The sequence below is a fragment of the Melospiza georgiana genome, chromosome 20 (assembly GCF_028018845.1).
Source record: "Melospiza georgiana isolate bMelGeo1 chromosome 20, bMelGeo1.pri, whole genome shotgun sequence".
Taxonomy (NCBI): domain Eukaryota; kingdom Metazoa; phylum Chordata; class Aves; order Passeriformes; family Passerellidae; genus Melospiza; species Melospiza georgiana.
In genome coordinates this window covers 4,050,758-4,062,530 of record NC_080449.1, presented here as the reverse complement: position 1 = coordinate 4,062,530, position 11,773 = coordinate 4,050,758, and the positions used below count along the sequence as shown (strand labels likewise).

Below are 11,773 nucleotides of genomic sequence, written 5' to 3'. Positions count from 1 at the left end.
AAACTGAGGCAGGATTTGGGGGAGAATTAACATTTTCATCCCTTTGCAGCACTTGGTGCCTGGCTGGAAGGGAAAGGAGCAGCAGCACACTGGGCTCTCCCAGGCTCGCCAGGGCCACTTCCCAGCCCAGTCCTGGGCCAACAATGCTCCAACCATTTGTGTACTTCACTCTGGCAAAGAAAAGCTCCTTTCCTTCCCCTTTTCCCAAGCTGGCACTAGTTTTGCTTCTTTTTTTTTTTTTTCTCACAGACAGTTCCCAGCAATTATAATTCTCAAACCTCCCCCAAGCAGTCATTAAATCAGCACCTTCTCATATATAATATATACATATATAATATATTTATAATTTATAGAGAAATGACTTCTGTAAACAATATTCCTCTACTCCAGAAGGAAATGGAGTCCAGGGCATAACACAGCTCCAAACACAGCAGCTCTGTGGAGCAGCTGGGAGCCCTGTGCCACCTCCAGCTCCACTTGTCCCCACTGGGATGGCTCTTGGGTGGGGACAGAACCGGCTGGCTCAGTTTGGGTGGCACCACTTTCAGCTGAAGCAAACTGGTCCGACTGTGAAACCAAACTGGTGCGAGGCGTCGCCGTTGTGGAACACAGCCAGGTCCCGCAGGGGCAGCAGCCACAGCTCCTCCGTGCTGAACTGGAAGATGGTGTCGGCGATGGAGGACTCGTTGTCCAGCTGAAATGACCACCAGGGACAGCTGAGTGCCACCAAACCCCTCAGCTGACGGCCTGGAGCTCCCTTGGCTCCATCCCCAGCCCCTCCTGGCTTTTCCAGGCTGGTTCCTTCCCTTTGCCACATCCCCAGACCAGGAAGCCCCTTGGTCCAAAGGAATGGATGTTCTCCATCCCCATCCCACCCTGTGCAGCCTCATCTCCCTGCTCCATCCCAAACTGCTGGGCTTCAAACACTCTCCAAAGGAATGGATGTTCTCCATCCCCATCCCACCCTGTGCAGCCTCATCTCCCTGCTCCATCCCAAACTGCTGGGCTTCAAACACTCTCCAAAGGAATGGATGTTCTCCATCCCCATCCCACCCTGTGCAGCCTCATCTCCCTGCTCCATCCCAAACTGCTGGGCTTCAAACACTCTCCAAAGGAATGGATGTTCTCCATCCCCATCCCACCCTGTGCAGCCTCATCTCCCTGCTCCATCCCAAACTGCAAACTTCAAACACTCTCCAAAGGAATGGATGTTCTCCATCCCCATCCCACCCTGTGCAGCCTCATCTCCCTGCTCCATCCCAAACTGCAAACTTCAAACACTCTCCAAAGGAATGGATGTTCTCCATCCCCATCCCACCCTGTGCAGCCTCATCTCCCTGCTCCATCCCAAACTGCAAACTTCAAACACTCTCCAAAGGAATGGATGTTCTCCATCCCCATCCCACCCTGTGCAGCCTCATCTCCCTGCTCCATCCCAAACTGCAAACTTCAAACACTCTCCAAAGGAATGGATGTTCTCCATCCCCATCCCACCCTGTGCAGCCTCATCTCCCTGCTCCATCCCAAACTGCAAACTTCAAACACTCTCCAAAGGAATGGATGTTCTCCATCCCCATCCCACCCTGTGCAGCCTCATCTCCCTGCTCCATCCCAAACTGCAAACTTCAAACACTCTCCAAAGGAATGGATGTTCTCCATCCCCATCCCACCCTGTGCAGCCTCATCTCCCTGCTCCATCCCAAACTGCTGGGCTTCAAACATTCTCCAAAGGGCTCTGCCAAATGTTGGGAGCCTTTTTCAGGTGTGACATATGTTAGAAAACAATTTGTGCTAAAGGAAATGAAAACCACAGCATTTTGTGTACACAGCCAGTGTGGGGCAACAAGCAGTAATAGGCAAAGTGATAAAACTGGAGATTGAGGTGTCATCAGATGATTGTCTCCAGGGATGGATATTTCAAGGGATTTTTCTGTCTGACAAGACCCCAGCAGAAGGCATTTGATAGGCAGCATCAGAAGTTTATCCCAGAAAGTTTTCACCTGATAGGATTCCAGCAATTATCCACCGATTCTGGGAAGCGTGGTAGCAAGAAAGAAAAATTGCAATAACAGGCTAAAATATGCTAAAGAAGAGCCCAAAAGACTGTATAAAACAGAGCCCAAAAATGACATTTGGAGACCCACAGGGACTTTGGTATGATAGAGGCCAAATCCTGACCCTCCCTGACCATGATCACCTGGGTCGAAGTCGATATTGCTTGTGGCTTTTCCAAATGTATACTTTGATAATTTAATAAAGTATTACATTTAATAAATATTAAATATATAAATAGAAATATAAAAATTATATTATGTAACTTATATAAATATATACTATCTATAATATAAATTATACATTTTATAGAAATTTATATTATAAAAATTATATATATTTATATAATATTGCTTGTGGCTTTTTCCAAATGTATACTTTGATAATTTAATAAAGTATTACATTTAATAAATACTAAATATATAAATAAAAATATAAAAACTATATTATGTAACTTATATAAATATATACTATCTATAATATAAATTATATATTTTATAGAAATGTATATTATAAAAATTATATATATTTATATAAAATATTATTTATAAAACATATAAATAACTAAAATTAAAGATTAAATTGAAAATTGAAAATAATTAAAAATAAAAATTAAGAATAATATAAAAGAAATATTAATGATTTAATTTATAATTATATTTTATAATAATCATTATTAATTATAATTATTTATTTAAAACAAGTAATTATAGATTATTTATGAATATATTTATTAATACTATTATATTTATAATAAGAATAAATTATTATGAATATATTACTATATTATACTATTATTATAAATAATGATAGTTATAAATAATTAAAACCATAATAATATAAAACTAAAAATATAAAAATCGTTTTATATTTAAAATATAATATATGTTATATAATACATAAATTTATATTTATTATATAAATTTATAAAATACATTTATTCTAAATTTATTATATCAATTTATAATTTATGATAAGAATAAATTTAATTTATATTTAAAAGACAGTCTATATTATATAAGATAAAACATATATAATTTAATATAAAAATATAAAAATATAAAAATTAAAAAGAAATTACAGATAGAAAATATAGATAATAAATGATTACAATAGTTATTTGTCACAGACAGCTTTTGTGAAAAATCCTTTCTTTAGGATTTTTCCTTCTGGGAAGCTGAGGCCCCAGAAAAAGAATGTAAACAATGGTTATCTGCTGCTGTGGAATGCAACAGGTGCATCTGGGATTGGCCCATGTTGCATGTTTACAATTAAGGGCTAATCAAAGGCCAAGCTCTCTCTGGGACAGAATCAGAGAGAGCTCCTTTGTTTATTCATTCCTTTTGTATTCTTAGCATAGCAAGCTTCTGAACTTTTCTCTCTATTCCTTTTATTATAGTCTTAATGTAATATATATCATAAAAGAATAAATCCAGCCTTCTGATCATGGAGTCAAGATTCTCATCTCCTCTTCACCCTGAAAAACCCTTGCAAGCCCTGTAACAGTTACTTTTGTGATAAATAAGTATGATTCGTGCTAATAAAAATTGAAACAGTAATCAATATTGATACAGTAATTAGTATTTGAGAATAATAAAACAGTTAATAGTTAAAAGTTGTAATGCCAAAGAAGAGAGGGAAAGGAGGGGCTCCACCCACTCTCCCCTTCCCAGCAGATGTTCTCAAGGACCACAGGAAAGAAGCTGAAGATACAGTTGCTAAAAATGACCAAGAACCTGGTTGGGTCCAAGAAAATGCTAATTATAAGGGACTTATTGCTTTGATATGTAGATGCAGTGATACGTTATTCTTGGCTTACATTGTACTGGCTTTGTGTGCATGTGTAACCCAAAGGTGAATTAAAGGACAACGAAGAAGACTACAGGGCCTTCATCAGTGACGACCCCCAAAGACTTGTGTGACCACCAAACCCAGTGGTGGCGCATGTGTAGTAAAAGTAGTAATGAAAGCAGAGACAGAAAAGTGACAAACCGAAAATAAGAAGAGATAGCATTGACACATTGTTGCAGAATTTTCTCCACAGAAATCCTTTCTTTCGGATTTCTGCGTCTTCTGGAGGCCAGAGGCTTCAGAAGACAAGGTAAACAATTATTATCAGCTGCTGTGGAATGCAACAAGGACACCTTGATTGGCTCATTTCCTATGTTTATAATTAAGGGCCAATCACCAGTGCAAGCTAGGGGACTGAGTCCTTGAACACAACTTTGTTATAGATTTCTTTCTATCTATTCTTAGTTAGCCTAGCTGCTCTGAAAACCTCTCTCTATATTCTATTAGTATAGTCATAATGTATTATATATAATATCTTAATAAATCAAGCCTTCTGATCAAGATACAAGATTCACCATCTCTCTCTCTCTCACCAGCTGCGACCCACTCAGGCGCGGTAATAACACATGGCATATAAAGAGTGACTTTCACTTAGCAAGCTTGTACGTGAGGTGGCAAGAGTCATTGAACCCTGCCCTCCGTACCCCGCGGTTGTTTTTGCTTATGCGCCATTATTTGAACCAAATTATCCCTTGCTTATATATTTTCTAAACTACTTAATTAAAATTGTTACTATTTCTAATATCATTTGGTCTTTTTATGATGGGCTAATTGGGCAACCACAACACTATTCATGATGCAATTGGAGCACTGATGTATAACCCGGCCCCAGGGCTGCGCGGCGCTCACCAGGCAGCCGGGCAGGCTGGCGCTGTAGCTGTGCTGCCGGGAGTCGCTGAGGAAGCGGATTTCCGTGCGGGGCTGGGGCCGCCGGCGCTGCGGGGCCGCTCTGCACGAGTACGAGACCTGCTGGGCGGCGCGGAGGCTGTGCAGGCGCAGGAAGCGCAGCTGCACCGGGCTGGCCCCCGCGTATTCCAGCTGCAGGGAAAAAATTGCATATTTTATCATTGGCTTTTCACAAATGTTAAAATGAGTATTGTATGTGTTGTCTTAAAAAGTTGTGCTGTGTTAATTTTCTTAAGTTGCACGTTAAATGTTGTTTTGGGTTATAGCATGATGTTAAAATAGAAACTGTGCTATGTAAGATACTTTTTTTAAAGAAAGGACTCGCACCAGATAGCAGCCACAGGACACATAAACCTTTCAGAGAAAATGAATTTATTGCTCCGTTATCAGAAGAAACGAACTTCTTCCTGCCTCGCTCAGCCCTGAAGATCCTTCAGGATTAAGAGGGAGAAGCTGACACTGACCAGACAGAAATCCTTTGTTTGAATGGAATTTATGCATCATATATGAGGTGCATGAATATGCAACAGGCTGGTTTTTTTAAGGGTTAATCCTCTGTTAACGTGGGTCCTTTTTTGGGCTTATTTTGCCCAGAAAGAGGTACCCGTACTGTCCATAACTCTTCATTATTATTGTCTCATATTGTCCTAATCCAAATTGTCCAAATTATTATTACTCTAATTATATTGCTATTTTTGTAACCACTTTATTACTATTAAACTTTTAAAATTTTTAAAATAAGTGATGGCATTTTTCACATCCAGCATGTGGGGGCTGTGCTCCCCCAAGGCTAAACCCTGGCAGGTTCCATCTGCCTGTTCAGCACTGGCGTTTCTCACAGAAGGAATGTCACATCCCTCTGTGCACAGCCAGAGGACACAGGTGCTGTCCTGTAGCCATGATATCTTCTGAAAAATCCTTTCCTTAGGATTTTTCCTCCTGAGAAGCTGGGAGGCCTCAGGAACAAAATGTAAACATTGATTATCTGCTGCTGTGGAATGCAACAGGTGCATCTGGGATTGGTCTCATGTGGTTATTTCTAATTAATCACAGTCAGCTGGCTCGGACTGTCTGGTCAGTCAGAAGATTTTATTATTATTCTTTTCCTTTCCTTTCAAGCCTTCTGATGAAATCTATTCTTTTAGTATAGTTATAATATATCATTTTCTTTTAATATAATAGATATAATAAAATAACAAAGCAGCCTTCTGAAACATGGAGTCAAGATTCTCATCTCTTCTCTCATCCTGGGACCCCTGCAAATTCCCACACTGTCCCAGCACTGCAGGGTGGCACTTGGAGACCCCCAACCCAGCTCTGTCCCCCCATGGCTGTTCCAGCCAGGCACTCACCAGGAATCCCCCGGGCAGGCTGCTGAACCACTCAAAGGTGTTCTCAGAGCTGTACGTGCTCAGCCAGGCCTTGATGGGGACCTGAGGGGAGAGGGGACAATTGTCACACTGTCCCAGCAGGGCATAGTGGCACTGACAGGACAAGGAGGCAGCACAGAGCTCCTGTGTGTCCCTGCAGCCTGGCACACACCGTGACCAGGATCCTCAGTCCTCACTGCCTGCCAGGGCAGAGGGCACCACAGCGAGGGACTGGCACCACAACGAGGGACTGGCACCACAACGAGGGACTGGGCACCACAGCGAGGGACTGGCACCACAGCGAGAGATTGGGCACCACAGCGAGGGACTGGGCACCACAGAGAGGGATTGGGCACCACAGAGAGGGACTGGGCACCACAGCGAGGGACTGGCACCACAACGAGGGACTGGCACCACAGCGAGGGACTGGGCACCACAGAGAGGGATTGGTCACCCAGCAAGGGACCGGGCACCACAGCGAGGGACTGGGCACCACAGAGAGGCACTGGTCACCACAGAGAGACACTGGGCACCACAGAGAGGCACTGGGCACCACAGCAAGGGATTGGGCACCACAGCGAGGGACTGGTCACTACAGTGAGGGATTGGTCACTACAGTGAGGGACTGGTCACTACAGCCAGGGACTGGGCACCACAGCCAGGGACTGGGCACCCTGCCCCTCTCCAGCCCCACCAGCCTTTGTCCCCACCCACGCTGAGGGGTCCCTGGGGCTGCAGCTGCCCCATAAAAGCCACCCCGTACCTGGTTGTGCACGGGGGCGATGCAGGTCTCCCCCCCAGCTGTGAAGTTGCAGAAGGCTCTCAGTGCATCCTGGGGGCTGCCCTGGTTGGGGTCGATGTAGTATTGCCCTGGAGGGAGGAGAGGACAGCCCTGGCACCCAGGTTTGGCACAGGGAGGTGCCACACAGTGCCATCCCACCCCAGGCTGCCAGCCTGTTTCTCCAGCAATGCCCATAAAGCCCATCTGACCTCATTCCCCAAAATTTCTTTATTTCAAAGAGCTGCTTGTCCCTTCCCAGGCTCTGGAGACCAGGCCAGGCCCAGGGGTGCCCCCATGCCCTGGTACCATCGGGCAGGCCGGGGTGAGCCAGCAGCAGCTCCTTGCAGGTGGTGGCTGGGTGGGTTTTGGTGCCATTGGGATGCTCCACGAGGGCTTGGAGCTCCCGGCTCAGGGTGTCCAGCAGAGCCCAGACCAGCGTGTAATTCAGGTGGTTGGAGGAATAAATGAGGTGCTGGAAGAAAAAGGAGGGGATATCACCAAGCTGACCACAGATCCCTCCACCAGGAGCATCATCAGGGATGGCACATGCAGGGGACAAGGACAAGCATGGGGACAGAGGGAGTAGCTGGATTTTCTGGGTCCTGGTGCACAGGGGACATCAGAAAGAGCAGGACATGGGGATAGCATCCCTGGCAGCCCCTTCCTGTCACAGATATTTTCTGAAAAATCTTTTCATTAAGATCTTTCCTCCTGAGAAGCTGAGAAGCCTCAGAGGAGAAAAACAATAATTATCCGTTGCTGTGGAACGCGATAGGTGCACCTTTGATTTGTTTTATGTGGTTGTTTTTAATTAATAACTAATTACAGTCTAGCTGTCTCAGACTCTCTAATCAGTCACAAGATTTTATGATTATTTTATTCTTTTTCTTTGCCAGCTTTCTGATGAAATCTTTTTTCTATTTTTTTAGTGTAGTTTTAATATAACATTTTCATGTAATGTAATGTAATGTAATGTAATGTAATATAATGTAATGTAATGTAATGTGATGTAATGTAATATATGATATAACAACCTTTAATGTAATGTAATGTAATGTAATGTAATGTAATGTAATGTAATATATAATATATCAACCTTCTAAAACATAAAGCCAAATTTCTCATCTCTTCCCTCATCCTGGGACCCCTGTGAACACCACCACACCTTCCCCCTTGGGCAGGGTCACTCACCTGCAGCTCCTCCTGGGACAGCATCACTGCAGGCCCGCTGGGACCAGGGGGTCCAGCCACACCCTGGGGGACAATGACAGTGCTGGTGGCACTGGCTGCTGCCCACGAGCCCCTCAGCAGCATCTCCACAGCGCCAGCAGCTGGGCATCCCCATGGAGTGACAGCATGGCATGAGGGCCTCACTGCCACGTTTAGGGGAGTGGGTGACCCAGATTTTGGGCTGGGGGGAGTTTGTGACTCTGCTTACCGGCATCCCTGGGGTGCCCCTGGGTCCTGGCAGGCCTGGGAAGCCTCTCAGCCCCTGCCACAGGAGAAGGTGCAGAAGGGAAGGAAAGAAGGGGGAAGATGCTGCTGTGCTGAGCTGCACCCCCAGAGTGGGAAAGAGGGAAGGGATCCCACTGATCCCACTCCAGCTGCTTCCCACCACTTACTTTGGGTCCAGACAAGCCCTGGAAGGAAAGGACAGGACCAGGATAAGAGGGAGGCAGGTGGGATCAAAGCTGCATCCCTGTGGAGTGTGGAGTGAACCTCAAGCCTGTGGGAGGGGGAAGGACTCACCGGTGTCCCGGGAATTCCAGGGTGTCCCTGTGGGCCAGGGGGGCCAGTGTCACCCTGCAGGGACAACAGAGAGCTCAGGACATCCCCCAGCCCTGCATCCTTCTACAACCCAGCCCCGCATCCTTCTACAACCCAGCCCCGCATCCTTCTACAACCCAGCCCCACATCCTTCTACAACCCAGCCCCGCATCCTTCTACATCCCAGCCCCGCATCCTTCTACAACCCAGCCCTGCATCCTTCTACATCCCAGCCCTGCATCCTTCTACATCCCAGCCCCGCATCCTTCTACATCCCAGCCCCGCATCCTTCTACATCCCAGCCCCGCATCCTTCTACATCCCAGCCCTGCATCCTTCTACAACCCAGCCCTGCATCCTTCTATATCCCAGCCCTGCATCCTTCTACATCCCAGCCCCACATCCTTCTACAACCCAGCCCTGCATCCTTCTACAACCCAGCCCTGCATCCTTCTACAACCCAGCCCCTTCCCCAGGTGGATTTTATATGGAAAAAACAAGAAATTCACCCCAAATACTCATTTCAGTCCCTAACATTCCTCTCCACCCTGCCCTTACCTGCCTTCCCTTAGGTCCTGGTCTCCCAGGGACACCGTGGGGTCCTGGCTTGCCCTGGAAACGTGGCAGGATGTCACACAGGGTGACAAGGGATTGGGGGGAAGGAAAAGAGCAAAATTTGTCACGCACCTTGAAGCCATCGTCCCCTTGCTGGCCCAGGTCACCTTTGCTGCCCTTCTCGCCCTAGGAGAGAGTCAGGGAGAGCTGTGGTGGCAAAGGGAAGGACACAATCCCCAGGACACCAGTGTGGGTGGGGAAATTCCCACTCATGGCTGGCTGCAAAATTTCTGGAGCAAAAACCCCAAACACCAGAGAATTGTTCCAGAGAATTCACTGCACCCACATTGCTGGGGACAGAGGCAGCAGCAGGGATGAAAGGATCATCCCAGACTACAACATCTCTCAGGAAAACCTTGGAAATTGGAAGGAAGCACTTGGAGAGAATAAAGAAGACTCTTTATGTGTGTGTGCTGAAAGAAGAAGCAGGGGAAAAATCCCAGCACAGCCTCCCCTCTGCCTGCTCTCTGGAGCTGCTCAGAGCTAACAATGAATTTAAAGTTTTAATTATTCCCAAAGTTTTCTTTTCCTGAAGGCTCTGAGCAGCTTCCCATTGCTTGGAGATGGGATGGGATCAATGGGATGGGATCAATGGGATCAATGGGATGGGATTGATGAAATGGGATGGGATCAATGGGATGGGATAGAATTGGATGGGATCAATGGGATGGGATGGGATAGGGTTGATGGGATAGGATGGGATCAATGCCATAGGATCAATGGGATGGGATCAGTGGGGTCGGATAAATGGGACAAGATGGGATGGGATCAATGGGACAAGATGGGATGAGGTCAATGGGACAAGATGGGATGAGGTCAATGGAATGGGATGAGATCAATGGGATAGGATGGGATCAATGGGATGGGATCAGTGGGATAGGATGGGATCAAGGGGATGGGATGGGATCAATGGGATAGAATGGGATCAATGGGATAGGATGGGATGGGATCAATGGGATAGGATGGGATCAATGGGATGGGATCAGTGGGATGGGATGGGATGGGATCAATGGAATGGGATGAGATCAATGGGATAGGATGGGATGGGATCAATGGAATGGGATAGAATGGGATGGGATCAATGGAATGGGATAGAATGGGATCAGTGGGATAGGATGGGATCAATGGGATGGGATCAGTGGGATGGGATGGGATGGGATCAATGGAATGGGATGGGATCAATGGGATGGGATCAGTGGGATAGGATGGGATCAAGGGGATGGGATCAATGGGATAGGATGCAATGGGATCAACAGGAGGGGATCTGGGATGGGATGTGCTCAGTTTCTCCAGCCAAGAATCCATCAGGAATGGCACAAGGGAGGTTCAGCTCATGGTGCATCAGCATCAATGCTGAGAGCAGGGGTTAAAAGGCTCCACACTGCTGCTTGCAACTCCAGGAGGATGGAAAAGCTGCAAAAGGACTGGATATGGGAAAAAATCCAAAGGTTCTATCTCCCAGCACTCAGGGACATGTGGCCAACCCCCAGAGAAAAATGGTGCAGCCATCAGGGTTCAAAAAGAGAGAAATAAGGGATGGCATTCAGCAAATTAAATGCCACCCTGTGCCCAGTGTCCCTGCTGTGCCTGGCACATGTCCCCTACCTTGTGTCCTTTTGGTCCAGGGTCTCCTTTAATGCCCTTCAGCCCTGGGATGCCCTAAGAGAGAAACATGGAACTGCCTCACCCTGGGCTGAGCTGCTCCCTGGCAAGGAGGGCCCCCCCCACACCTGAGGATCCTGAGGATTTAAGGCAGTTTTAGAAGCTTTGAAGCATTTTCTCATTTTTTCTTTGATTTTTGCTTTCAGGAGGATCCCTCAGCAAAGCCCATTAAAAATGCACTGGAGGTGCCTTGGCTCTCTGAGAATATCCAGCTTGGGGAATTTTGTGAAGTTGCCAAAGTTGGGCTTTTTTTTTTTTTTTTAATTTTAAGCAGAGAAAAAAGCAATTTCTAGTAATTAAAATAAATATTTGTGTCCTTTTTTCTGGATGCAGTTTGTCCCTCTGTGACAGCTCTCTGGGCACGTGGGCACAGTCCCACCAGTGCTCAGCACTGCCTGGCATCAGACACATACCTAAAAGAAAGATTTGGCTTCTAGAACCACATTTTGGGAATGAAGTGATTTGTCTGACTGCACACACCCTCCTGAGATGTTCATTTGGGAGGAGAAGACAGGAGGAGATGGATGGACCATTTAAGAACTCCCTCAGTTTAAACAGATCCCTGCTCGGTCACACAGCGGGGTCACACAGGCAGCAGCCAGCACCCCAAAACCCCACACTGATACTCACATAGAGACCCTGGGGGCCCTGGGGTCCTGGAAGTCCTTTGTCACCTGGGTAGCCCTGAAATGCAAAGGGAGAAGCCCTGGCTATGCCCAGGGTGATGCTCCAGGGCAGGGAGGGCAGCCCATGGGGCTCTGGGCGATGCC

General features: G+C 46.4%; 1 protein-coding gene across 5 annotated transcripts in view; it reads right to left on the bottom strand.

The window, feature by feature from the left end:
* Window positions 1-317: 317 nt before the first annotated feature.
* COL27A1 (collagen type XXVII alpha 1 chain) overlaps window positions 318-11,773 on the bottom strand; it is a 90,420-nt gene continuing 78,964 nt past the window's right edge. For 4 of the 5 annotated variants that reach the window (XM_058038103.1, XM_058038100.1, XM_058038102.1 and 1 more), the window contains 13 exons: window positions 11,634-11,687; window positions 10,947-11,000; window positions 9,414-9,467; window positions 9,285-9,338; window positions 8,710-8,763; window positions 8,583-8,600; window positions 8,399-8,452; window positions 8,152-8,214; window positions 7,267-7,432; window positions 6,943-7,049; window positions 6,162-6,242; window positions 4,753-4,941; window positions 318-694 (listed from right to left, as the gene is read on the bottom strand). In XM_058038103.1, coding sequence (XP_057894086.1) covers window positions 545-694; window positions 4,753-4,941; window positions 6,162-6,242; window positions 6,943-7,049; window positions 7,267-7,432; window positions 8,152-8,214; window positions 8,399-8,452; window positions 8,583-8,600; window positions 8,710-8,763; window positions 9,285-9,338; window positions 9,414-9,467; window positions 10,947-11,000; window positions 11,634-11,687 — 1,098 coding nt within the window. In that variant the 3' untranslated portion in view covers window positions 318-544. Of the gene's footprint in view, window positions 695-4,752; window positions 4,942-6,161; window positions 6,243-6,942; window positions 7,050-7,266; window positions 7,433-8,151; window positions 8,215-8,398; window positions 8,453-8,582; window positions 8,601-8,709; window positions 8,764-9,284; window positions 9,339-9,413; window positions 9,468-10,946; window positions 11,001-11,633; window positions 11,714-11,773 lie in introns of those variants that run through there. The other variant, XM_058038104.1, reaches the window with a different exon arrangement.